Source organism: Oryzias latipes, chromosome 7 (genome assembly GCF_002234675.1).
Source record: "Oryzias latipes chromosome 7, ASM223467v1".
NCBI lineage: Eukaryota > Metazoa > Chordata > Actinopteri > Beloniformes > Adrianichthyidae > Oryzias > Oryzias latipes.
Window position 1 is genome coordinate 29651804 of NC_019865.2, and position 27985 is coordinate 29679788.

The 27985-nt window shown below is 40.3% G+C and overlaps 1 protein-coding gene across 1 annotated transcript; it reads right to left on the bottom strand.

Annotated features, from left to right (window-relative positions):
* LOC101169671 (protein-tyrosine kinase 6) lies at nt 1-27984 on the bottom strand. The gene is made up of 8 exons (XM_004086405.4): nt 27350-27984; nt 14497-14618; nt 11221-11384; nt 9604-9769; nt 8686-8847; nt 7862-8043; nt 6905-7058; nt 1-715 (listed from the first exon to the last, which is right to left on the bottom strand). The coding sequence occupies exons 1-8, from the start codon at nt 27718-27720 to the stop codon at nt 534-536; spliced, it is 1503 nt and encodes a 500-aa protein (XP_004086453.1). The 5' UTR covers nt 27721-27984; the 3' UTR covers nt 1-533.
* Between the last annotated feature and the right edge of the window lies 1 nt (nt 27985).

The following is a 27985-nucleotide window of genomic DNA, read 5'->3' on the forward strand; positions in this document are numbered from 1 at the left end:
AACTATGTACACCTTTGATTTTATTTACATTGGTTTTTACATTTTGTTGCCATACTCTCTGCACACATCACTACCATTGTTTTCAAAAATCAAACAAATATATGAAAATACCACAATTTTGAAAACAAAATAACAATAAGAAAGATTGGCTATGAACAAATTATTGCACATAAATTCATTTAAAAACCTAATGAGGAAAAACTGTGAAGAATGTTTGTTTGTTGTTTTCTGGTGAAACTGATCCTGCTCTTTAGAGTCAGTCGTAATGCTTTGGGATTAACAGGTTCACTCCCTAAATAAGATTAATTCTGTGTTGCATCTTAAAGGAAAATAATACAATGTTTCAAAAAAAAACTCTTTTATAAAGTCTTAAATGGATTTTAAAAGTTATGATAACGTACCAGGCTGATAAAATGCTTTACAGCAGGCTGAAGTAAAAACAATTGTTGCTATTTTGAAGGACATTTGGAGAATTAAGTTTCCGTTCCTCTCTCCAGCACTTTCTGCTCCCCTGAATGAACACCAGGAGGTGTTCAGGTCGCCTCGTACAACCCGCCATCCAGCTGTGTCCGCAGGGTCTTGAATTCGGGTCTGTCCTCCGGTTCAAAGCTCCAGCACTTCATCATGATCTCGTACAAAGACATGGGACATTTGAGAGGACGGGGCATCCTATATCCTCTGGAGATCTTCTCATGTATTTCAGTGTTGTCCAAACCTGACAGAAAAGAGTTGAGGAGAAGCATCCGGAGAAAGGGGAAGCAGAAACAAATGAGGAGCCGTGGAAAACATCTGAACATGCACCTGTTTTCTCATGAAGAGGGGAAACAATTTTCAACTACAGCCCCCCCGCACACAAATCAAAATTTGACAACATCCTTTTGTGTTCACTAACTTCTATTTAGCCATTTTACAAAAAAATGCATGAATTTTATAAACTCGTATTGCAGGGGGGTCAAACTCAGTCACACAGGGGCTTAAATTAAAAACACACTTTAGGTTTTGGGCTGAAGAAGATAAACATTTACTGAACATAATAAAGCTAAACTTTTAAACCTTTAAAACCTTTAATACTGAACTTTTTGAACACAAATATGAATAAAAACAGGAACATTGATCCTGAGTAACTCAAGTTAAACCTTAAATAACATATCATCTTTTGCTCTCCATAGAAATATATTCTGTCAAAATTATACAAATATGAACATGCTGCAGAACAAAACAAAGCCTGAAAATATTAATAATAAGAAATAAATCAAATCATTCCGTTTTCTTTGCTCTTTTATCATTTTTTAGAGCTGGACTCCTGCATCATTTTTATCAATAATTTCTTGGTGTGTGACGTCCTGTGTGTGTCTTTGTGAAACATATCAGACGGATTGGATCTAAAAAAAAAACCTTGTTGTGAACATTATTTTTAGGTCTTATAAAACATTACAAACTAAATCATAGAACTAATCAGTTGGATTACTCCAAAAATATTTGGCATTTTTCTAATTTTGTGCAACACCAACACTAGAAATTCTTCAAAAAACCTCAATCCATAAAAAATGGTCTGCGCCCACCCACCCCCACCCCCCCTTCCCTTCCCTCTGACATACTGTCTCTATGACGGGGGCGCGCAGCTGCGGCCCAGAGTTGATTGGTAAGGCCCGTACACACCGGGACGAATATTCGCCAGGCGTTATTCGCCAGCGTTTTTCGCCACGTTTTTTGTGTTCACACCCAGGCGATTTTCGCTGACGATGAGCCGAGCGAACATGCAATTTCATTCCCTGACATTAGATGGCGCTTAATGTAAAACAGAAAAAATACGCTTCTTAAAGTCGCTTTTCACTCAGAAGAAGAGAGCAAGTATTTACGCGATTGTCAGAATCATACAAAGAAAACATGAATATTTCAAGCACCAGTAGCTCCAACTGGTGCTTGGTTCGGGGATATTTTAGAATGTCCATCATTATTTCTTCGCGGCTGTGTAGACGCTACTTGGCGTCTATCTTCTTCTCTGGTATGTGTGCTCAGAAAGGCAGTTTTGTGTTTGAGCTCCCCCAAGTTGTGTTTTACTGTAACTTCAGAAGCTCCAGACACGTGTGCAAAAGCGCCGTTCTCATTGGTCGTATAGTTTTCGACGCGGCGCGTCAAACCAAAAAAACAAACCCGAGGCGTTTTTTAAAAAATGACGCTTTTACGCCTGGCGTTTTTCACGTCGATGTGCACACTCAGATTGGTGCCCTTTGTTTAGTCACGAGGCGTTAAACGTCGGCGAATATCGCAGGGGAAATTCGTCCCGGTATGTACGGGCCTTTAGAGTGTAAAAGACTCCCAATTACCTGTTAGTCTAATTCACACAGCCCCCGGTGACTTGCGCCCCCCAGTCGATTTTTTTTTGCTATGTTCCAAAGACTACATCAAAGAGGTGTTTGCGCAAGTGTCTTGCAGCAGAGGACTTCTTCTGCCTAATTCCTTTTCATGCGGCTGTTTAATGTTGTTTCACTCTTGGTTATTTCATCTTTTGCTTTTTGTTTTTTTGCACCATAAGTGTGGAGAGGGGAGAGGATGAAGAGATAGGTGCGATGTCAGAAGTCTGACGCGTCTCAATAAGAGCAGACTGCAGGGATGTCAACATAAAAGCTCAAACTCTCCTCTTTGAATTTGATATTTCACTATGTGCAACTCTGTGGGCAGGGAAAATGCCGCCCCCTACAACGTGCCTCCCTAGGCCACCGGCCACCTCGCCCATATCAAAAACCGCCACTGTATCTAAAGTCTGATTCATAATCTGCAAACATCCAGGGAGTGGGCATCATTTTCTGTTTTGCTGCCTCAAAAGTTGAGGGTCCAGTGGGCACAACTCGTTTCTAAAACGGCACATCAGACTCCAGACTTGTCAGCCATGTATCAACTGTAGTATAATTACTTAAATAATTGAACGACTGTGTTATCAGTTTAAAAGGTGAAAAAGACCAATTAATACTTTTTAAAAAAATTCAGTCATTTAAAAAAATGGGTCTGAGGTTTGTTCAGGTACGTTTTTAACAATACAACAGCCCTCCAGTAATTAGTGAGATGTCAAACACTGTCTCCTGAGAAAATTATCTACCAGGCATTTTTACACAATTGATAATTCCCTCATTTGAAGTGAGCTTCTCATAAAGTATGACGTGATCTTGCCTATCTTTCTCCCACGTCTTGAATAACCTGAATTTATCATTTGGCAACATTTTTCCTGAGTCTCATCTTCCTCAAAACCCTACAAGAGATGACTACGGCCGTGTCTGCTAATCGTTATTTCAGTTCACTTTCTTGAGGAGATGACTTCTTAACTGGCTATCTTTTCATTCAGCTTTTCTTTTTTCTTTTTTTTTTTTACAGCACACTGTATTCTGCGTCTTGATTGGCTGCTGGCCTGCACAGAATGTGTTCACCTTGAAGAATTTAGATAAGTCTTTGATCGCGATCAGATCTCTGTTTTCATTCTATAATCCTGGTCTTGTTTTTTTATGAAGGTTAAAACTTGAGGTTTCAACAAGAGAGAGAAGTGTGAAAATGTTCATGTCTGTTAGAGAAAAGTGTGAATAACAGAGGTTTCAACTCGAGTCACATGACTTGGACTCGAGTCAGACTTGACTCATGAATTTGATTACTTTAAACTCAACTTCCTAATCAAAAAGACTTCCTTATTTCCCCAACACACAAAGATTAAAAAGTATGTCAGTCGCAATCTTGTTATGAGATTGTCAGAAAAAACCGGTTTGCAGCCTGTAGAACAGGGGTGTCCAACTCATTTTCACTGAGGGCCACATCATCATAGCGGCTGTCCTCAAAGGGCCAGATATAACTTATACCTGTAACTAAGTGTAATGAAAAATAAATGTAACTACTCCTTAATGTTAAACAACTCTTTTATTAATTCTAACTTTTTAAAGTGACAATTAGAGTTGCATAGAAAACACATGTTTGCTTGTTATTCTAGCATAAATCCTTTAACATTTGATTCTGTCAGGTTAGGTTATATGGACAGTGTTTAAGTCCTAATGTATAGTTGCCCAATCAGATTTTAAGTCAGATTCCCCCTAGATATGAATAAATACACACCAATTTTTATTTTTATTTTAAGAAATTAAAAACTTTTATGATCTCGCGGGCCACATAAAATGACATGGAGGACCACATTTGGCCCCCGGGCCTTGAGTTTGACTGCTGTAGGACATGCAGTCTGAAGACAACCGACTGGAACTCATGAAAGACCAACTTCGTCTTGAAATTGCATAAGGTCCAGTGAGCTCTGAGTGAAAGCTGACGTTGGCTTATTGGCTAACCCCTGGATCAGTAGTACATTCATTTACAGTAACATCAACGGTAGTCAGTAGTCAGTGCCTCGTCAGCCACAAACTTAACTGCACATCTGTAGTGAGGGTATTAAAGAGCCTAGATCGGGATTTTTTCAAGCCTTTCAGAGCAAACTATCTCCATATATATGATAATATATGACCTTTAGCACACTAAAGAAAACATTTTCTATTAAATATGAATTATTTTTCTAGCTTATTTTTGTACAATGACTCGATCTTTGATGCTCCGCCTTCCTCTCCTTGTGGGTGCCGCCCATTTCACAACGCAATCCTAAAGTCAGCCTCGGCAGCGTGTCTGGGTTTCTCCCACGAAAACAACCAACATCCAAACTTTTACAAAGATGGATGTGCATATTGTGCATAAAGAAGGAAAGCAATTAACGGATTTCTGCTAGCTCCGCAGAGAAAGTGGGGGTGTGTGTTAGCCTGGAGGCGGAGCTGGCAGTGCAGACTCTTCCTGGAAGGGGCGGTTCGCACTTGTCTATGTCAGCTTATGAGAACGTGCTCCTTTTTGTGGATTGGGAGGGGCTGGTGCTCAGAGAGCAGGTTTTTTAGAGGAATACTCAGAAATGTGTGAACAATTAAAATACCACTTTGGGGTTGTTTATAGTGAGTAATTAACATTTAAATACACTTAAAAGCTCACAAAGTGGATTTTTCACATTACAGGCTCTCCTATATCCAGATTTTATCTTGGTTTGTTTCCATCTCCGGGCTATCACACTTGCAAAAGCGTTAAACTGGGTTTTGATATAGAGAAATCATTTTGGATTTTTGAAGCGGGGTGCATGAACTCAAAGGGAATTTGCGTAATATATTAGCAAAATTTTGATAAGAAAAATACAGTTCTTGGAGGTGACTTTAGACCGGTCGGTGTTGACTTGGCACTTGACTCGACTTGTGGACAAAACTTGAGACTTGAAGACTTGAGACAAAACAATAACTTGATTCCACCTTTGGTGAATAATTGTAAACGATAAGGCTGGCTACAGATTTCACCTATTGTGGGTCATTTTTAGAATGTAACTCCCACAATTAACAGGAGAATGCAAAATTGTTTTCTCAAGATTGGGACTTGTGTCATATACAGTGTTCTTCTTCTATAGTGGGAGATGCATTTAAAAAATAACCTGCGTAAAATCTATGTAGGATAAAGGTTGTCAAACTTCTCACTACACACTTTACACACTTTTCTCTCCTCTTTAAACTCTCAAAGTTCCAACCTTCCTAGAAAAACAAGTTCAGAATAATGAATGAAAACAAAGACATGCTCGTGATCGTAGAGGGATCTAAATGTGGCATACTGAACGCATTCTGTTCAGGAGACACGGCACAGAGGAGACTGCATTCACGATAAATCTTGAACTTGTTTGTAGGGTGTATTCAGACTGGGAAAACCGTTTGGTCCTGATCAAGTCCTGAACCTTGGGTTTGATCTGTATTCAGACTGCCGTCAAGCAGACTTTTCTGTTCTGGACTAAAGATCTCTTTTCTTATTGGTCAGGAATTACAAGGGCGGGGCAAAGCAACTGGAGACAGAAATTATGGATATCCTGCACTTTCCAATCCTTATCTGGTTAGTTTGTTCAACGTCAGGCTCAACACTGTTTACTGCTGCTTTGGTCTGTGGAGTCATGCTGCAGGGCGGTTATTGGCAAGAAGACGGCTAAGAAGGTTCACTGATAAGTGTTTATGACATATAGATTTTCAGGAAAACAGTGAAAAGAAATGTGAATCACGCTAAACGTTGTTTTAGTGATTCTAAATTCATCCGATCACATTTCAATGAGTTGCTGTGTCTCATCGTTGTGGCTTTATGTCACTGTTTTAAGGGAATTCTGTTCAGGACTACAAGGTTTCTATGATGACATCACAGCAGCGCCTATCGGTGCGTAATGAGACAGAGTAAAGAATTTAAGAAGGATTTTTGGCGGTGTTTAAAATAAATGTTCTAACAAATAAACAGTTGGACCCTTTTTTCCGTTTGATAAAACGACAATCATTGCTTTACAATCGTCTACAGCTCATTTGTTGCTTCATTCCTGTTCTGTTTACATCGGCTACGGTGGCTGTTTTGGTTCAGTTGTTCCGCTGCAAGAGCAGATTTTATTCAGACTGATGCATCTCAGAGCGAACCGAAGTTCCACTTCCAAAGATGAGTCCAAGATGGTTCCTTCATGGACTTCATGAGCAGAATCAGAACAAGGAAGTGAAGACTTTAACCACTTTAACCACCACAAAGCTAAAGCTGCAGCTAAATCACGGTACCGTCATTCTTATCAAAGTGTCTTTAATAGAATCAAACAAACACAAAGAAAAAAGTATTTTATGATCTTTCATATTCCTAACTCCTCAGTGTTTTATCAGGGCCTGTTTGGATGAACACAGAGCTGATATCCTGGAGATGGGAAATGTTTTTAGATCAGTTAATGAGGGCAACTTCCACACTGGTTGAAAAACACTGCTTCAGACCAGCTTTTACAGGGCTGCATTTATGCAAAAAAATACATTTTAGTTTGTAATGTAGCACTTAAATAGTGCTTGATTAGACAAACCTGGGTAAGGGTTCCCTCCACGGGTGATAATCTCATAGAGCAGAACTCCAAAAGACCACACGTCTGACTTGATGGAGAACCTTCCATAACCGAGGGCCTCCGGAGCGCACCACTTGTAGGGAATCTTTTTTTCCTCTGAGACGTAGAATGGGTCCTAAAGAGAAGATATTTGTTCTTAAAGCTGACTTAGGCTGTGCTCACACTGAACAATCTATATCGCACCGTAGTACATTTGACGCCCAAAAAAAGAGAAGTACTGTGATCTGTGCTGGTATCAATGCCAAATGTCCAATAGGCATGATTCTCAACTCAATAAAATCAAAGTTGTGTTTTACATTTTAAAACCTCAATGTAGTTTAAAAAAAATACTGTGGTGATACATAAAAAATGTACATTTTTCTTTGTGTATTGTTAAGGAATTTATGTAATATAAATGCAATTTAACTGAAAAAAAACTATAACCACAGTGGGCTTCATGGTGGTTTAGCTCTCTCTCACCTCACAGCATCAATTCCTGGCTGGGACCTTTCTGTTTGGAGTTTGCATATTATACTCGTGCATGTGTGGGTTTTTTCTAGGCCCTCCGACTTCTAAAATCACGTTTTATACATTGAAAGAGGACACTTAGTTTGTCAATTAGGAGAAACTTGTGACCCTGCACAAGGTTTAGGTGGGAATAGAAGATAGATGAAGTATTTTTCTAAAAGTCTGCAAACCTTTCTTCTGTTTACTCTTTAGTAGATGGTATACTAACTAAAATACTGCATTTTGTCTCCTACTGTGTGTAATCCCATGCTCAGCATAATTGTTTAACTTATGGACATCGTCAGCACTGGCTTGGGAGAAGTTAGACTATGCAAACAACTGTGGTAAAGCACCCTGTTTGGGTAAAGATTGCCTGGACTTAGTTGGCCCAAAAAATTCAAAGAATGTGTTTCAACCTTTTTGTCCTCGTACCTTGATGATTCTGGCCAGCCCAAAGTCAGCTACCTTGCAGATATAGTCCTCAGCAACAAGAACATTTCGGGCTGCCAGGTCTCTGTGGATGCTGTTTCTCTGCTCCAGATATGACATCCCATCAGCCACCTGGGCAGCCATATCAACAAGGGATGAGATATCAAGACGCTGTCCGTCATCCCCTGGGAGACAGAGGCATACAGACAAAAACTGCTCTAAAAAACAGTTGAGACACTAAAGAGGAATGTTGTCCAGTCCAGCAGCCAGACAAACACGTCGGATTAAGAGAACAGCTCCTAAAATACCAGTACAAAGCAGCAAGCACACATTTGAAGCTGCTGGTGTGTCTGGAGTCCCACCAACATCAGGGTGTAGGATCCTCCAGAGGCTTGCTGTTCTATGTAAACCTTCTATTCGGCCCCCCTAAACTACACTCACTACCAGAAAGAGCTGCAGTGGACTCAGACAGACATGAAGACTCATTTTCAAACACTGATGAGTGCCGTAAAACCCTGGATGGTCAAGCCGGAAGTGGGTGGTTGGTGGATGGCCACCATGTCCCAACACGGCTGCCACATCAGCAAGGTTTGGGCCGGAATCATGGGGAGTCTTGTTTCAAATGTTATGGCATTTCATTACAGCTCCTTTACAAAACCAAAGGGTTTGGTTTCCAGTTGTTCTTTTATGGGTAAATATTAGTGTGTGGTTTAAGCATTTTTTGTTTTTCTTCTATTCACACAAAAAAATTCCAACTTTCCCCAAGTATGAGTTGTACAAACTTGCACCATAAAACTGGAAAATGTGGTTGTTTGACTGACGTCTACCTCTGAGGAACTGCAGCAGGCTTCCTTTGCTCATCAATTCGGTGATGATGTAATACGGCGTGGACTCGGTGCAGACAGCAAACAGGGAGAGGAGGTGCCGGTGGCGCAGACTCTTCAGGAAGTGAACTTCTCTGTAAAACTCTTTGTGGCTGATATCCGAGTCTGGTGACAAGAAACAAGTTTAATGGTGTGATCAGAAAATGAAAGACAGAAAGAGGATGAAAGAGGAAAAAAAAGCTAGAAACAGAAGCCGGTTTATGTTGCAACTGATAAGGGACAACTGTCTTCTTAAAATAATTCAGAAGTAAGCAGATGGAGTAGCTGGGGAAATGTAAGTGAAACTGTGCTTCAAAAAACGAGAAGTTCAATACAGATATTCTGTTTCAATTTGATTAAAATAATTCAGATTCAGCTTTGATCAGTTCAAATAACTTTGGTCAGTTTCAATTAGGAATGCACCGGTGCATATTTGATATGATTTGATATTGGGTGCATTTTGATGTCCTAAATCGTAAATAGAAAGTTGGTGGGTGAGACTCAAACTGCTAGAGTGGTTTGTAAAAAGCAACTTTATGTTCTATGGAAGAACTAAGTTTTTTTTTTCAAAATGATGTCAAAATGTTTTTTCATTGAATATTGTTTTATATTTTATATTATTATTTGTGTTAATCCCACATTATTTGAGATGTTTTTCACTTTCTTAAACTACATTTGCAATCAGCAGAGGTGAGTTTCAGGAGTGCACACAAAAAGTGAGTCATTTGAAATGTTCTGGCTTTAGTTCCTGACCAAACTAGTCTTCTCAAAACCAAGCTGTTTGTGATTGTTGGACCTCTGACGTCCTAGGAAAGTGTTGACATGAGTGTTTCCAATGCTTAAAAATAGAGATTATATGCGTGCAGTTGATGTAAACAGTACCATTTTTCAGAATCTTGATGGCCACACCGATCTGATTCTTCCAGCGTCCTTTGTAAACATCTGCAAAGCAGCCCCGACCAAGCGCCTCCTCCAGGGTAAACTCTGCTTTTGGGAGCACCCATTCACTCACAGTGAAATGACTCAGATCTTGGATGGCGGGCTTTCTCTGAGGAGAGTACAGACACAGCCCATGTTTCTTAGTATGTCACACAGAAGGTACAGCAGAGCACTGTCCAAAACATCTGACAATGACGTTGATATAAAAAAAAGAAAAAAAGAATAAAGTCTTCAAAAAGAAAAACTGCAATCAAGTCCTCTCCTAATGGCTCGTAGGAAAGAACAGTGAAAATGATGGGATTTAGCTTTCTTAAAGAGCTCTGAACTGCCAAAATGTCTTCAGAGACATTTTGGCATTTGAAAGCCCTGGAACGTAGGGTTGTGCCGATGGACGATACCGTCCATTGTCATCAGTGACTGACATCACAATGAAGACACCATCGCCACGCTGCGAGTCGACACCATAAGCCGCGGTTACATGAGCGAAATATCTTGATGGGATCAATGGTCGGATTAGAATCCAACCGTGTACATGGGCCCAGAAAAACTTTTTCAGATTATAAAAAACGCTCACATGGGTCACACTTTCGGTCGGAATAAATCATTCGCACATGTGCAGCAGTGTTTGAAATACCGGAAGAGGAAATAAGTTCCGCCGAGCAGCTACATACATAGATATCTGGCAGCTCCGTAATATACGAGATGATCTTGTAAATGTGCTTTTATTAATGTTACGGTTATTATGAATTGCCAGTTCACTCATCATTTTCATTTTGATCCGTGTGGTCAGTGCTTTTTCTGTTGAAGAACGGAGCCGGAAAAAAGCCTGTGTTAACTTATTAGCAGAATGCTAACACGCGCTAACAACATTAGCTTTGGGTGAACATTAAATCCATGCAGGAAAGACTGCAATCTGCAGCTTGGCTGAACGTAAATATGTGGGACTAACATCAGCCTTTATTTTGTCGGGACACGACTGGAAACACAAATCCACGTGATTGTTTGAACGGTTTCTGGACTGAGCGACATTTTGCTTTGAAAAGCTCACAAACCACCCCAAAGCCGCTGTGTGTGTGCTGGCGGTCCGACCTCTGCCCGGACACACACTTTTACCGCAAGACCCGGTTCTCCTGAGTTCGGTAGCTCGTTCACCTAGAGCTGCGGACGCATCACAGTCCAAAGTCTCCCAGATGTAACAAAGAATCCTCCCTTCCCCTCAAACACAAAGCTTTAAGTCCGTGTGCTCTGCTCAGAGACACGGTCGCTCGCTCCACAGCTCGCTTCAAGTGCAGGAGCGGACTACTTCTTTTCTATTTTGTTTGTTTGTTTGTTTTTTAAGTCACTTCCCTCAGTTTCTACCGGATCATCGCGGATGAGTCATTAGTTGGGAAATAAAATAAAGTAATAAAGTAAACTAACGAATAATAATTTTTTAATAATGAAAAATCCCCCCGACGATCATCATCATCCGTCCCGATGGTTTACTGCAAACACCATCAACTGCCAATTTAAGGGACATCGCTCAACCCTACTGGAGCGGACCAATATTTCCCGTCTTACCCTCTTGCAGGGGTTTCCCAGTTGGCTGATGTTGTTGAGTCTGTTGTTGCTGTAGTACTTCACCAGATCCAGCAGAGAGTTAAATTTGTGCTGGGACTCCACATAGAAGCGACTTTCGTTTTCTTCGTAAATTTTAAAATGCTTGACACTGCTGCTTGACTTCACTGCAGGTAAACAGAAGCACAATACCTAGAACATGTCAGTAGACAAGCATAGCATTGAGTTTAGACAGATATGTTAACATTGCAGTTTATTCACATGTCAGCCCTTTATCTGCAAAGAGCAGTTAAACAGTCTTATAGCCCTGCTAACAAATGATTTCTTGAGTCTGCTGGTGGATGAACACAGTGACAACAGCAGCCTCTGCTGATGACTGTTAACTGGGAACTGACTTAGACTTTCTCTTTTCCGCCAGTATCCTGAACCTGTGGGCTCGCCATCTACATGATCCAGTTCAGCTGTCGAGTCCTCTCACCTAGTACATCCCCAATTAAAAATATTACAATTGGAACTGTTGGCCAATTAAAGTCCCACTAAAACTATGTTTTTTATTGTAAAATTGTTCCCAGTGGTCATAATTATGATTATGCAGTTTTTAGTAAAAATCAAAACCCTGTTTTGTTTTTTAAGACATAGTTTCTGCAAAGAAATATTTAGATAATTGAGTGTGTGGACAGGCCCTGCCCCTCTGACTGACATCCACACCTGAAAGTAATGATGATAAACCTCCTGCAAGTTGTTGCTTTGTGATTCTACGTCCTCCTACTTATTATTCATTTTCTAACTTCTTGAACCACCGTTTTCTCCGTTTCTTTTGTACCCTTATCCCCCATCTCTAACACCATACAGTAAACGCCATTAATTTAAAAAAAAAAGGCTGTACCATTCTATAAGATTTTTGTTTGTTTGTTTTTTCAAAAATCTGATTTGACTATTGGGCAAAATTTTCTTAGGTTAGCAACAACATATGCATATTTAAAAGAAAAATCAATTCACCTACACACAAAAGTCAATGTGATCCAGGCCTGATGATTTGACAGCTAAAAAAAATGAATTTTCTTTTGTTTACCTTCAAAAAACATCTACCATGGTCTGTTCTTCTGATGGATTCATTCCTTTTCAGCAGATCTGGTATATTTATTTGTTACACAGCTAAAAATAATAACCTTGTATTATTGTATATAGGCGCTTGTATCCCCCACATTCTCCCTTTTATTCTCTTCATGCTCTGAACATAACCTGGTCTGGAGCAGGTTTAGTTGAAGGTTAGTTTGTTTTCAGAGAGGTGAAGCAGCATGGCGTGTCCATTTAAAGATGATTTAGTGGATGAAGAAGCTCAGATGATACTTTTTCCCACCGTGAGAGGGTGATAAGACCACAGATGGATGTTGGAAAGATAAACTTTTTACATTGATCTAACTTAATTATTTGCTTCAGTTAAGATAAATCATTTTTTTAGTTAAGTCAGCTTAAAACAGTACATAGTTATCAGACAGTTATTTTACTTTCATTCAAATTAATTCAATTAAGTAGGTGTAACTTTGGTGCTGCCGTTAGATCGGCACCGCAAAGGATTCTGGGATATCATTCCCTTTGCCTGTCTGGACGGATTTGGGTTTAAGTGTGGGTTTTTGACCAAATGTGTTTAGTTGTTTAGTTGTTTTACTGCGTCTTGTCTAGTTATTTTGTCCTATGAGTTTATTTAGCATCCCTACTGCTTAATGCTGTAATGTTGAAGTTGGAGAAATAGTAAATTATAACATATTGTGAATGCACTTTGTTTCTTTCATTTTATTGTTATAAAAATTAGAATATCTGCATGCTCAAACTTAGACATGTGAGAGTTCAAGAAGTACAATAAATTAAGATGGAAAAACATTTAATTGAATCGGAGTAAAATGACATTTAGTTAGATAAATATGTAAACTTGAGTTGCATAAATAATGATCGCATTGGATAGACGTAAGAAATAGGTTGAATAAATTTAACTCAATTACTTGTTACCAATAGAAGTCATTCATTTAAGTTGGCAAAGTTAGATAATTTATATATGTATGCTTCACAATGAAAATGGAAATGAGATAGAAACTCGTGCGTTTATTTCGTCCGTTCTTTTTCTCCAAACAGAAACTCTTTCTTTTGCTGATGATGCAGCAGTATTAGTTTTTTGATGGACGTATAATCTTCATACGCCGTCATTAAAATCTCAGACTCCGTCTCACTGAAGTATAGCGCTCTCTTTTGTTCTCCATGCGTTTCCATGGTGACTCCAGAAATCGGCGATCCATTGAGAATGTCTTTATGTACTTGACATGCACGAGCATTAACCCAGGGTTACCAAGTCGAGCGTAATTACGCCAACTCATATCCGGTCTTTTGGAACCGACATACCGGATTTCAGCCAGAGTTCAGGCTTAAAGTCAGGGTAGTTTAAACATGCTAAAATACCCCCCTGAAAACTGTTAGATCAACTGTTGATAAACAGTAGCCGCGGTTAAATGACAAAATGTTTTGATCAGATCAAAGATCGGATTAGATTTCAACCGTGTACGTAGGCCCAGAGAAACCTTTTGTGATTATAACAAATGTTTACACATGCCACACTTTCGGTCGGAATAAATCATTTGGACATAAGCAGTACTCTTTAAAATGCCGGAAGAGGAAATGGGTTCCCCTGTAAACAAGCCGAGCTGCCACATACATAAATATGTGGCTGCTCGGTAATATACAAGATGATCCACTAAACGTGCTTTTACTATTGTTATGATTATTATGAAGAGCATGTTAGCTCATCAGTTTATTTTTTTAATCTGTGTGGTCAGTGCTTTTTGTGGTGGAACGTAGCTGGAAGAAGGGTTAAGGAGTAGGCTAACACGTGCTAACGACATTAGCCTTGGATGAACATAAAATCCATGCGAGAAATGCTGCTATCTGCATCTTGTTTACATGACCCATTTTTCTGCTGATCAGGCATTCTTTCCGATTACTTTTGTCCATGTAAACGCAGCTAGTGTCTGACAGTTTTTTGTCAGTTTTGTTAATAGAATTTTCTCAGTGGAGTAAATTCTTCCTTCTTTTTATTGTGTTCAACCTGACATCTAGTCTTTCTAAAGAAACATTTGGGAAACATCTTATCCGACAGTTTCAATGTGGCCTATATTGTTGGTGGAGAAACCAAGCTAGGAAGATATCTTTCCATTCATTTCCCTGATCTAAAAAAAGAAAATATTATTGGTGTTTGCCCATTTTTGGGTTATATTTTGGTTTTTCTTTTACCTGATAGAACATATCCAATGTGGTCTTTCTCACTCTGTCGAATCAGGAACGCTCCCTCTTCATTTTCTGGACCCGACAAGTGGCTCTGAGCCTCGTAACGACTCATCTTCCCATAATACCATCTGCATTAGGACACAAAAGAAGAAATGAAAGTAAGTATTGGGAACATCTTTGCTGTAAATAAAACAGAATTTTTACCAATGAAACCACAACATCCTGGCTTTGCTCAAACTTCTGGTTTTTGGTAAATCAACCGAACTCCCTTTTTCTGTTCATCCCGTTACAGGTCCTGCTCCTAACAATGAATTTCAGAGTGTCTTCCAACAAAACGCTGAACTGATGGAGGAGAAATGAGGATCTCCTCCTGGACCTTCTCCTTACACTCTGCATTATTTATAAGACAATACCAAAACATGGAACTCCAACATTCACTGGTGTTACTATAACCCTTGTGCTATCCTATGACCCCACCCTTACATTGACGTGTTCTCCCTACCATGACAAAGGTGGATAAAGGTGGAAAGATTTCATGTAATCCATGGACACCAGTGAAGATCACAAATCATTGAAGAAAAAAGGTTCAGAGCACTGTCTAGTGGGTCAAGATGACCCAACTCCCAATGGTAAAGTGCCTAAGATAGCACAAGGGATAAAGCAAATGAGGGCAATTGTTTACTGTCCTGCTTCTTTAATCATGACTTTGAAGCTCCTTCACAGCAAAACTCACAAATCAGGTCATCATTAGTTTGTTGGTAGATATAATCTATTGCAGTGTTTTTCAACCTTTTTTGAGCCACGGCACACTTTAACCTTGACAAAAATCCCGTGGCAGTATAGCCATGAAACACGTCAGATCTCCCCCTCCCCCCCCTCCCCCCCCCCGGGAATCTGACGTGCATTTTTGTGATAATCATGGCAGAAAAGGCAGGAAGTTGCAGATGTTTTTTCTAAAAGATGTAATAAAAGTTAAGTTAAAAACAAACTGTATGTTCGTTGTGTTTTCAAAACGTGTAACAAGGACGACTCATTGTACGCTGAGGCGCTGTCCCTTTCAAGCCAATGCATCATGGGAGATGTAGTGCGAAAACTGCGAAAAAATGGCAGAAAGACTAGCGTCTCTGAGCTTCATGGTTTTGTTCACTTGTTCCACGGTCTGATACCGGATTCTGTGGAAAGCTACACCGCTAAAGACGAGCTTTAGCTGGTGTTTTTGTTGGAACTGAGTGAGTTATGAGCTAAATTGGAACAAGGAAGTGAAGACTTCAAACACTTCTGATTGGTCAGACTGATGACATGTGATTAAGCCTTCAAGAATGATTGGTGGAGTCGTGGAGACGGTAAAAGCTGCGGGACTTTTCAGATAACAGTTATAGCTGCAGCTAAATCGCGTTACCGTCATTCTTATCAAAATGTCTTTAATAGAATCAAATAAACACAAAGAAAAAAGTATTTTATGATCTTTTATATTCCTAACTACTCAGTGTTTTATCAGGACCTGTTTGGATGAACAAAGAGCTGATTTCCTGGAGATGGTAATTGTTTTGAGATCAGTGAACGAGGGCAATTTTCCACGGCACACTTGACCATCTCCCACGGCACACTTGACCATCTCCCACGGCACACTAGTGTGCCGCGGCACATGATCACATTGAATGTTGTTTATCCTTCGGCATATCCCGTCAGGGGTTGTCACAGCTTTCACTGATTCGGGTTGTTTGGCAGAGAGTTTTACACCGCATCCCCTCCCTGACACAATCCTGTGTTTTATCCGGGCAAGGGTCCGGCACAGGCAGACCCAGACTTGGGGCCCGTGGCTTCATACTTGGGCAGTAGCACAAAGAGTCCTGCAAGGACCCACACTGAATGAAGCTTCATGGGAAATAAACCTTGGTTTCCCATGCGCCGGTCTTATATATAGCTAACTTAGCCATCCAGTTACTCAAACAATCTATTGAATATTTTTCTATTTCAAGGTTCTGTGCTTAGTTCAGTGCTTCATGGTGGTTTAGTGGTTAGCTCTATTGCCTCTCTCAGTATTTAACCACCAACCAAGAATTATCTACTAAGCAAAATAACTGTCTTAAATAAAAGAAAATATGTCAAAATCCTAGACTTAAATTGGAATTTTAGTTCCACCTTAGTCTTTTAATCCATTGCCTCTGTACAGTGTTTACTAGGGGTTTAAAAAATTATTTTATCAACAATTCATTTCATATCATAATTTAATGTTTGATGATACAATTCATAGTTGATATTGGTTTATTTTGAACAATCCTATTAGATCGTTCTATTCTTGCAAGCAAAAGAGAAAAACAGTACTGATATTATTAAAATTATATTATACAACAGTTTAACCTGCTGCTGCACCATTTCTTCTTTTCCCTTAATCCAAGCTTCCAAGGAGACATAATGTCTCATGGCTAGACTGTAGACATAGACACAGGTGGGGAGATTTCTGACTTAATGGATTCTGAACCTCAATATGAACCCTGAACAGGGAGGGGCACCAGACTTTGCTTCGCCCAACTCAACATTGTTCTGAAAATGGTAACTAAGCAGGACAAAGTGAAGTCAGAAGCTGTGCTGAACCCAACCATAGCTCCACTCATCTCCCAATCCACAGCTGTCAAGTATTGGGTAAGATAACTGTCGTAAAGAAATGTATGCATAAGGACAAAACTGTGCACAAATATGCAGAAAATATGAATTGAACATTTAGTTTTGCATTTACCATGTCTGCTTTGAATACAATTTGTTTTTGTTTTGAATATATTTATTTTCCCTGTTAACTGTCAAAAATATGTCACAGGCATATACATCAAGTTCCAAAACATTGATTCAACATAGTAAGCATGTGTAACCTTCTCTTTGCTCCTACTGCTCCACAGGGGGTGCGGTCCACTGTGGTCGAGGGGAATTTTTCTTTTGCTCAGGTTGGGTGAAGGCTTGGGTCAAATTTTACCTATCAAGGTTAATACTATCCACCCCAAGAATTTCACACGACACGTACAGAAAATGATAACAAATGTATTAATAACAGAATTATACTCAACAGTTTCAAAATAAAAAATTGTTCAAAATAAATAAATAAAAAACCACTGAGATCTCAGGGAAATTTGCAGTTTGGAGCTCCAAAAAAAAAAGAAAAAAAACCCCACAAAAATACCCTCAATTGTGAGTGCACTCAACAGTCCTACCGCCCTCTAATGTCCAGGAATGCAGTTCACGGAGTCGGTTTGGGTGTAAGGGGATGATGGGATGGGACCAACGGTCTCTTCACTCAAGGAGGGAAATTATCCAAGATGGAGGCGTAGAAGGACCGGGAACAGAAGACGGCAGACGAAAGAAAAACTCCTCTGGAATGTCACATAAAAAAAAAACAACAAAAAAAAAACAGCCTGCACAACGTGCAGAAATATTATTCATTTAACTCTCATTCACTAGAAATTTAATTAAAACAGTTCAAAAAGTTGTTTTCTTTTTCCTCACAGCATATCAACAACATACAATGTTTTTCCACATTTATTAACTGCACAACCAGGTTATAATAACCAATGTGACTGAATATAAAAACTGAAAAAAATCTTATAAAAAGTAATCAAAGTTATCCCGACTGGTTTTAATGTAATCCTGTGCACGCGGCAACTCGGTTTAGCATGCTAACACAGCGGTTTGAATAGCTGCAATAACTCACCAGGATATCCGTTGTACAAGTAAAAAAAATCTTCAGTGCAGTTTCAACAAGCACAGCTCCAGCTTAAATCAAAAAGCTTTCTGGGTTTTATTTTCTTTAAACTCCAATATCAATATGGCTATTCGCTCCCACGTTCTGTTTGCGTCTCTGTGACTGCACACGGTGTTCCAAAAAAAAAATCAATCCCACACAGATCTCAGTAAGAGTGAGATGATCACTCTGAGCTAAAAATAAAATCTGTACGCAAAACATCTTTTAACAAAGATGGTAGACAGTTAAGATGACCACTCTTAATTAACATTTGTTAACATTAACTTTGTTAGGAAAAAAAAACATTTTTCCTCTTATAAACAAAACCAACAACAGCAGGCTACCTCCAAGTGCTATATGAAGAGTGGGGTCACACCACCTGGGTTACACTCTCCCCCTCTAAACTGCATGAGTCCCTGCATGCCAGCCACCTGTACATGGGCTGCCAGATAGTGGAGCGACCACATTTTCGAGACTTGCAAAAAATGAGCTAATGGCGAGGATCAAAGGCTTCCCTAATTCATCATAGGTGAACTTGTGTGGGGGTCGTTTCATCCTTTCAGAGCGCCTAGGCTTACTTGACTCACTCTCAGGACTGACATTTGCATCCTCTTCAAGGTCTTGGCTAGCAGGGCAGGGGGGTTCACCTGAATGAGAGATGTCATTCTCTTCAGGACTTGAGATGTCCCGGTCAACTTCGAATGACTGATCACACTCTGGAATATTCACAATGACATACTCCCTTGACTCAGCTGAAGGCTGCACCGGAGCATTGCTTATGTCTGGTCCTAACCCATTAGCGTCAGTCGGTTGCTCACAAGTCGTCTGATCAGACTGCAATCCTGTTTGTGCAAGTTCTGTCCTGAGTTCAGGAGTCTCTGGATTTAAAGGAACAGAGTTTCTCATTAGAGGGCATTCTATCTCCTGCACGTAAGGACCACGCATCATGAACTGTGAAGGTCTCTGAAAGAAGAACTTTCCTTCCTCCTCATCCTCTGAGTAACCATCTGAATCAGCACATTCCACATGCTGGTTCTTGACTGCAATGTTTCTCAAAGTCATCTTCTCGTGTTTGCGTGGAAGGGATTCTGGCTCTGCAGGTTCTTTAACTGGCAGAAACCCACAGGGCAACAACAGGTCTCTATGCAGAGTGCGTCGGGGGCCACTGCCATTCTCTGGCGTAACAACATAAACTGGCCCACCGTCAATCTGCTTCACAACAACATGAATTTCGGATTCCCACTTGTCTGCCAATTTATGTTTCCCTCGAATGCTGACATTCCTTACCAAGACCCTGTCTCCTTCAACTAATTCAGCCGCTCTGACTTTAGCATCAAACCTTAGTTTGTTCTTCTCGCCAGTCTTTTTAGAATTTTTAGCAGCTAATGTGAAGCTCTCCTGAAGCCGGCAACGCAACTTCTGAACATACTCTGAATGGGTCTTGTGATTCTCTGTTGAAGATTGTACACCCAAGATGAGGTCAATTGGAAGGGTTGGTTGCCTGCCAAACATCAACTCATATGGGGAAAATCCAGTTGTGTCATTCCTTGTACAATTATATGCATGGACAAGGGGTTTGACAAAGTCTCTCCAGTGTTGTTTGTCCTTTTCCTCCAAGGTTCCTAGCATGTTTAACAGGGTCCTGTTAAAGCGCTCAACTGGATTTCCCTGGGGATGGTAGGGTGTGGTTCGCACTTTCTTTGCTCCAATCAGGGAACATAACTCCTTGATTGTGTGAGATTCAAAATCACGCCCCTGATCGCTGTGAAGGCGGCTTGGGAAGCCATAATGAACCAAGAAATTCTCCCAAAGTGCCTTAGCAACTGTCTTAGCCTTTTGATCCTTTGTTGGTACTGCAACTGCAAACTTTGTGAAATGGTCAGTGATGACCAAAATGTTCCGAGTGTCATGGCTGTCAGGTTCAAGGGACAGGTAGTCTATGCAAACCATTTCCAATGGGTAGGTTGTTTTGATGTTCATCATTGGGGCAGCTTTCTGCATCTGAGCTTTCCTCCTGAAGCATCTTTCACAAGTGTGGCATTTGCGTTCAATAGAGTCCTTCATTTTTGGCCAATAAAATCTGGCTCTAGCAAGACTTAACACGCGATCAGATCCCAAATGACCAATGTTGTCATGTAAGCCTTCTAAAGCTTTGTCTCGGTATTGCTCAGGCAACACAAGCTGGTAGATCATCTCTCCTCTATCAGAACATCTCCTGTAAAGAATGCCATCTCTGAGCTCAAGTCTGCTCCACTCTCTGAGCAGGAGCTTTACTTCAGGATGCTCAGCATTTACATGTCTGAGACTCGGCTTTTGTTCTAGTTCTATCAGAGAAATTACTGTTCTAATAGATGGGTCATCTCTCTGTGCTTTATGCCAACTTTCTTTCGTCATACCCGGTAGGGTAGTCTGACCCTGATCAACAAACAGATCAGGCAATGAAGAAGCATCAACGGCGAGCGACTCCACCAGGACAGGGAGGCTAGGTGGATTTACAGCGTGATGCTGACACACTGCAGAGATTACATCGGCAGAAATCTCATGTTTCTCCCCCTCTAAGATGCGCCTTTTTAGCTCATTAATCCTCTCCCTCTCTTGCACATAACCTTCATCTTCCTCTGGTGCAGCTTGTGGCCGTCGAGACAGGCCATCTGCATCCCTGTTGGTGCATCCTGCCCTGTACTTGATGACAAACCGAAGAGTTGACAGGGCTGCCAACCAACGGTGTCTACCATTCGTGCTACCATTGCTCTGTTGATTAAAGCAAAAGATAATAAAAACAGCAATTTCCACCTGGCTCCCAGCCAGCCTACAGGGGCAGGGCTTCGCCTAACCCCACCTTCACCCAACAGTAGCCGGACCTGGGACAGACTTTGGCACCCCTGTGATGCTGAAAGGGATTTAACAGGTTAAAAATGTGGAAAATAACAAAAACAAGAAAGCTAACTCTGAGCTAAAGTAGCATAACAGGCAGCCGACCAGAGCGGCAGCTTAAAAAACCTATATCCGGCTCCATTTTTTTCATTATACGGACTCCACCAGGTTGAAGCTTCTTAGTAACTAAGCAGTGAAATCTGAACTCTGTCATAGATTTCGAATGTTTGGTGTGAGACCACATGCTTTTATTGAGGCATCTGATTGGTCAATTTATAACTAAGATGATGAGGATTATAAAGAACATGTTTTAAAAAAAAAAGAAATCAGATCTAGAGTGTTCATTCTGACCAACAGAATGACTGAGTAACAGCTGTTTATTTCTCAATAGAAATCTTCGAGGTTTTGGCTTCTTGGAGCCAGAAGATACTTCCTGTTTGGAACGTGAGGGGGGAGGGGCCACTCAGTCTAGTTCTCCTAAACAATGGTCAATGGTCGGGACACACAGTGGGAGGTGGACTGTCAAATTGATACCACTATTTAACGTTAGTGTCTCAGATGCAGACTGCATTAATCCACACAGCATTGAACATGTGGGTGTGTGTGTAGGTGTGCGTGCGTGCGTGCGTGCGTGGGTGTGTGTGTGCTTTTAACTGTGTCACGTCTCACTGTGGTTTAGCAGAACTTTGGCCATTATCTACCTTTGGTCTTGAATTGTTTCCTAACAGTAAACAGCATTGCAGAACATCTGACAGCATTATTCTGTTGGTGACGCCCACTTGCATTCACCTGCCTATTTCTCCACAACTTTAAATGAATTCACTGAGCAGTTTAATTTGAGATCCGTCTGTGGATATAAGGACTTTGATTGACATGTGGTTTTTGCTGAATAGATCTGTTAAAATAGGAAAATCTGTTTCCCTTGTTGTTTTCTTTTTATCAAACTGTAGTAAAACAATAAATAAATATTATAAACTTGTAAAAGCAAATGATCTTGCAGTAAAGGGTGTCTTTGGTCTGAAACTCCTCCCCTCCTGGAAAATACCAGACTTTGCTCACTTCCCACTCTGCTGAAGCAATAAACTGAGAAAAAACCAAAAGATGACAAAACAAGAAGTAGAAAGTTTGACACGCAGAGTCAGTTTGCTGAGTTGAACTGAAATAAAATGTGTCTACATTAGACATCTGTCTTTCATTAAAGGAAAAGGAACACCATAAAGAAGAGTAATAATGTTTACATTGCACCTTCATTCAAAATAAAACACTGTTAAAAACACTAAAATGTATTTCATGATATAAATTATTTTATATCACAATAGTGATATATATCACGGTATACCACAATAATGTATATTTTCTCTGAAAAAAGTGCGAAAAAATTTCAGTGCTTTATTTCTTTTCTAAGTGACATATAACTGCATAGTCACGAAGGAGAAACAAACGTTTTAGCGCAGCAAAAATAATCAAATGAGAACAGATGTGGCTGACTTGGAGTTGCCTTCACATCTGTTAAAAAAAAAAAATCAGTTATTTAAACTGAATTTGGTAAGTTACTCTTTTTTTACAACATTTTTTAAAGTCCAGAACAGTTTCACGATTCTGAGTAGAAAAACACATTTTTGCACAAAAAAGAAGCAATGAAAATAAACAAATCATACTTTCTGAAATCTATATCATTAAAGTTAGACTTTTTCTCATATGGCGTGCCTTGTGCGAAAGACTGCCTAATCTTACACTGACTGTAGTTTTCCTTTACCAACTTTCCACAGCAGTTCTACAACTTGGTTTATCTCTGATCTTTTGTAATCTTATAGATTCACTTTTGTAAACCTTTTAAATGATAGAAGAGGTTTGTTGTGTTGGCATCGGGTATGGGAATAGCCTTCTTGCATAATTTGCATATTGCTGCCTTCTCCCCCACGTTGGACATCTTGAATTCAAAATGCAGACAATTCACAGATGTACTCCGTTTCTTGCTAAAAGCCTTTCTTCTTGAACTGCTTACATCGGTGTATCTGTCTGCTTCAACTCCTGAGATTCAACATCTAGCTGCTGCGAGTCCATCCCTCTGCACTCATGCGTTAACATTAAGCATGTCGTAAAACCTGTGTGAGAGTGAATCAGAAAACGTAAAGCAGCTTTATGTCTCAAAACCACAAGACTGAGTTTCTCTTCAAAGAATCTCTTTTGAATTCATGTTTATTTTAACTTATATAACTTTTTAGTATGCAGAATGACAGGGTAACACTTCTGGAAATGTCTCGGGCTATTTAAAGATATGATTAATAGAATTAGATTAGAAAGGTTAGAAGAGAAATGGCCTGATAGGAACTTTTCTATTGCCCACATATCGTCATATCCCCCAGAACTACCTGCAAGTTTTTATTTGCTAGGTTCAAAAGAACCCATGTGAATATTGCAGCTTATACAAGGGTCCGGGTGAATACTCAATTCTGATTGGCTGCTGGGTGTGCATTAAAAAGTGATAATCCATAGTGATATTGCACGCTTAAAAAAGTAGTTCCGGTCACCTAGCTTAAATGTTCTGTATCACTGCGCTGGCTTGTTTAAAACAAACTTTAGCTTGATCACCTGGACAAAAACAAGCAGTAAGAGGTGAACTCTCTCTCTGAACTGATGCTTTATTTAACACATTGTGAACATCAGCATATATATCGCTTTCCTATGCTGCTGCAGTTGAGCTCTGTGGCGGCTCAGCCGACTAAGCAACGCCTTGTCACGGTAACATGACAACACGCAGCACCACGTAACAAATAGTCAGCTTTTTGTAAAAAAATTTAAATAAAATAAAAACATCTAAATGGAAAAATAACAAGAAGAAAGTACTAACAACTGAGTGAATATTGATTTATTTTGTAAGTGACACTGGTATAAGTGGGGTAATGGCCTTCAGTGTGTGCATTATCAGAAATGAACGCACCTCGCAGAAGCAACCATTCTTCGCTTCATGTCTTACGTTTTAGACTTCCATGGCGTGTTAATTTCTAATAACGCACATTTTGTCGGCCATTAACCCTACCTTAAGCCCCATACTGCCAATGAATGATGCAATATAATTTCCTCCTTTTATTCAGTAAATCCAACCTAGACTTCTGTAAAAAAGTCTAGAGAGTGTATTCATAAAAATCTTAAAATGTCAATATCTTTTGGCAGCTACATAGACTGACCTTCAGACCTAAAGGCAATAAAGTTAAAATACCATAACAATAAAGTATGATGAGAAGGAAGCAATGATTTATAAGCCTGTTCCTGGTATCAGTGCAGTTTATTACAAGTCAGGTACTTACTGGTATCACAAAAAGCAAAAGCTTTTTCTTGCTTTGAGAAATGATCAAAGTCATAAGGAAATGTTTGATTTTTTTAATATTTGCTGGGAAAGTGGTCAACGTTTTGGAAACAACAAACGTACTTTTTTCATTTTCACATTCTGACACATCAAGCTTTCCACACAAGAAGCTTCTTAACCTGCAGACTGCATTAATGACTCCTCTGCTGTGAATACAGTTACGGGCTACTTTATTAGGCACACCTGTCCAACTGCTCGTTAACGTAAATTTCTAACCAGCCAATCACATGGCAGCAAAACACAAGGCATTGAGCCTTGTAGACAGGTGAAGAATGATGATTGAAGTGACTTTGAACGTGGCATGGTTGTTGGTGCCAACTGCTAATCTAATAGGATTTTCACCCACAACCATCTCTAGGGTTTACAGATAATGGTCCAGAAAAGAGAAAATATCCAGCGAGCAGCAGTTCTGTGGGCAGAAATGCCTTGTTGATGACAGAGGTCAGAGGAGAATGGCCAGACTGGTTCCAGCTGATAGAAAGACAAGAGGAACTCAAAGAACCACTGGTTCCAACCGAGGTCAACAGAAGAGCATTCATACAGCAGCAGAAGACTACCCTGGGTGCCCGTTTGTCAGCTAAGAACAGGAAACTGAGGCTACAATTTACACAGACTCACCAAAACTGGACAATAGAAGATTTGAAAAACATTGTCTGATCTGATGAGTCTCCATTTCTGCTGCAACATTCTAATGGTAGGGTCAGAATTTGGCGTCAACAACATGAAAGCATGGATCCATCCTGGCTTCTATGGACCTATGATGCCAAGGATTAACCTATTCAACCTATTCAAGGGTTTTTTATTGCCATTGTCAGTGAACAAAACAGTTTCACAGACTAGGAATTTGCTGCGGTGCCAATGTGCCACATACAATACTTACGAATAAAAATGAACAAAACAACAGTAAGCAAAATAAAAAACAACACAAAGGTCAGAACAATAAATATAAATAAATAGTGCAAACAGTGTAAACAGAGGATGAAGAAGGTGCAGGTACGTATAAGTGAAAAGTTTAAGGGGGGAGGGATTAAAAAGTGTTTCATGAGTCTGACTGCCGAGGGAAAGAAACTGTTTTTATGTCGTGTGAAGACAAAAGGGGTCCAATCCCTAGCAAGGTGGACCTGATGAAGCGACTGGTAATATGTATAATATAATATAATATATGGTAATAACAAGCAGTGCTGCTAGCTAGGCTTCTGTAGCCTAGTTGCTCCAGAATAAACCTGATGTTTTTCCTCAGATTTTTCTCTGTAGACTTTTCCTTTCTGTTGTCTTTAGCATCCATAAATGTATCTGTCTCAGTTGCACCCACTCCCGTCTGTCTTCCTGCAGAGATCAGTGTCTTTCTTTGTCTCTCCTTCCTGTCCTCTCCTAAATATTCCACACCTGTTTCTCTTCATCCAATTTCTGACTCCACTGAATTCTGTTGGGGCAAAGGGGTTGCTGTAGTCTATCCCAGCCACAGTTGGGCGAAGGTGAAGTACACCCTGAACAGGTCGTCTGTTGCAGGGCCGCAGACAAACACACATTAACATGAAGTAGGGCCGTAGCAATTCATGTTATCACCAACTTGATTCATATTAATAATTTGTGGTTGACGATAAGATTCATAATCAAAATTGGTTCATTTTGAATGATCCGATTCACTAACTAAAAATTGATCCAAAACATATTTATGGAAAACTTCAACCAGTGTGACTCAGAGAGAAATACCTGCTACTGAACAGAACAGGTGACGTTTTCTTGGATTTCTTCAATGTCATTAAGTGTAAAGGAAACATGTGTCCAAACAAACAAGTTAATAAGAATGAATGTCAAATCCATTCACATGTTAGTTTCCTAAAGTTCAGTCCACTGTTATTTTTCCACATCCAAAGAATCCAAAGGGAACATTCTTAGAACATTCTAGCACACTGGATGGTCACATGACTTTCTAAACTCAAATTGTTTCCACACATTGGACTGGAATGATGGACAGATCAGTTTTTGCTGTCATCACGTGTTGTCCACTGTGATGAACGTTTTAAGGTTGTAAAAAAATGTTGTGCTTACTGTTTTACTATTCCAATATTAATATAACTGATTTATTTAATTTTGAAAAATGTTATAATGGTATAAATCAATTTGATTAACAACTTGGTTCAGACAGATTGATCTGGTTGGATCGTAGAAACAGAAGTGGATTCATTGATTAATCGATGAATTGTTACACCCCCTACTATGAAGTATGTTAGTAGACTGTGGGAGAAAACCTGAGCGCCTGGTGAACACACACATGCACCAGGAGAACATGCAAACTTCACACAGAAAGGACCCAGCTGGGATTCAGACCAGGGCCTTCTTACTGTGAGGAAAGCGCTAACCACTACACCACCATGCAGTTCTGCAACCCCTTCCATGAACTGAGTCAAAAACAGTCAAATTTTGTTTTTGTTTTTCTGGATCTAAGGGTTTTTTTTTGTGTTTTTTCTGCATTTTTTTGTGCAGCTCCATCAGATGTTCTTGATTATGATGTGAGACTAAGTGATCTGAATTGAATACATTAATTCCGTTGTTATTTTTCATCCACTAATACTTTCTAGAATGTGATGCTGTTTTATGGACGCTCCTGTTCTGCTTTTGGGCAGGACTAGCTTTAACCATAGACGTTGTGACTGAGAGAAAAACTCTTCTGGATGTTAGTGTTCATCTGGAGTTGGATGTTTTTTTTTTTGTTGTTTTTTTTTTAATGTTTCATCAGAACCCTCCATCACTGAAAAAGCGCCTGGCTGTGACTGTGAGTGGTGAACGCGCAGAGCGGGAAGTGTTCGGTCAGAGCGCAAACAAGCTGCGGTTTCTGTGTGTTTAGCGAGGAGAAGGCGCGCGGATGACGCCCCGTGTGCACTCACGGCTGCACGTGCAGACTCTCCGTCTGCGTGAGGTAGTTGAATGGGACGATCCCGGTGTCCAGCACGCGCCCAGTCCTGTCGATCCTCTGCGCGGTCCACCAGTCTCCGCTGCGGTTCAGGACGTGGAACAGGTCCCCCTCCTCGAAGGACAGCTCCTGCTCATGCCGGGACTCGAATGACCACAGCGCCGTGTAGATGGCGCTCTCCGTGACCGCGCTTGGGGGGCTCTCCACTGTGGCATACCCGGAGGCTTGCTCTCCTGCCTCCTTAGTGCTTCCACCTTCTTGATGAGGGGCAGCCTCTTTGTCTTTAAAGATCCTGTCCCACAGCGAGCCCAGGCACGGGAAAGCGCGCCGCAGACACTCACCCATGGATCACAGCGGGGCCGCGCTCTTGCAAGTGTCTTACTCACTGCACCAGCCGGGCAGGTGGAGGTGATGGAGCGCCTTCGAAATGCTTCACAGAAACTGGAACTCTGTAACTTCCTTAATCCCTGCAGTAAAACCCCGCCTGCATGATCTGACACAGCACTCAAAAAGCTGCACTCAGAGGCAGACCGGGTCCTCCAGACCACTTCAGTCTCAATAAGTCCTTTATCTTTTTGCGTGGATTCATGCGAGTCTGTAATAATCCATT

What these genes read in the sequence shown, in the direction of transcription:
- LOC101169671 (XM_004086405.4), bottom strand. Translation starts at nt 27,720, where the DNA reads ATGGGTGAGTGTCTGCGGCGCGCTTTCCCGTGCCTGGGCTCGCTGTGG. An exon ending in GAGAGTCTGCACGTGCAGCC is followed by an intron (nt 14,619 to 27,349) that starts GTGAGTGCACAC and finishes GTCCTAATGCAG; the next exon opens with ATGGTATTATGGGAAGATGA. An exon ending in TGGAGGGAACCCTTACCCAG is followed by an intron (nt 716 to 6,904) that starts GTTTGTCTAATC and finishes CTTTTCTGTCAG; the next exon opens with GTTTGGACAACACTGAAATA.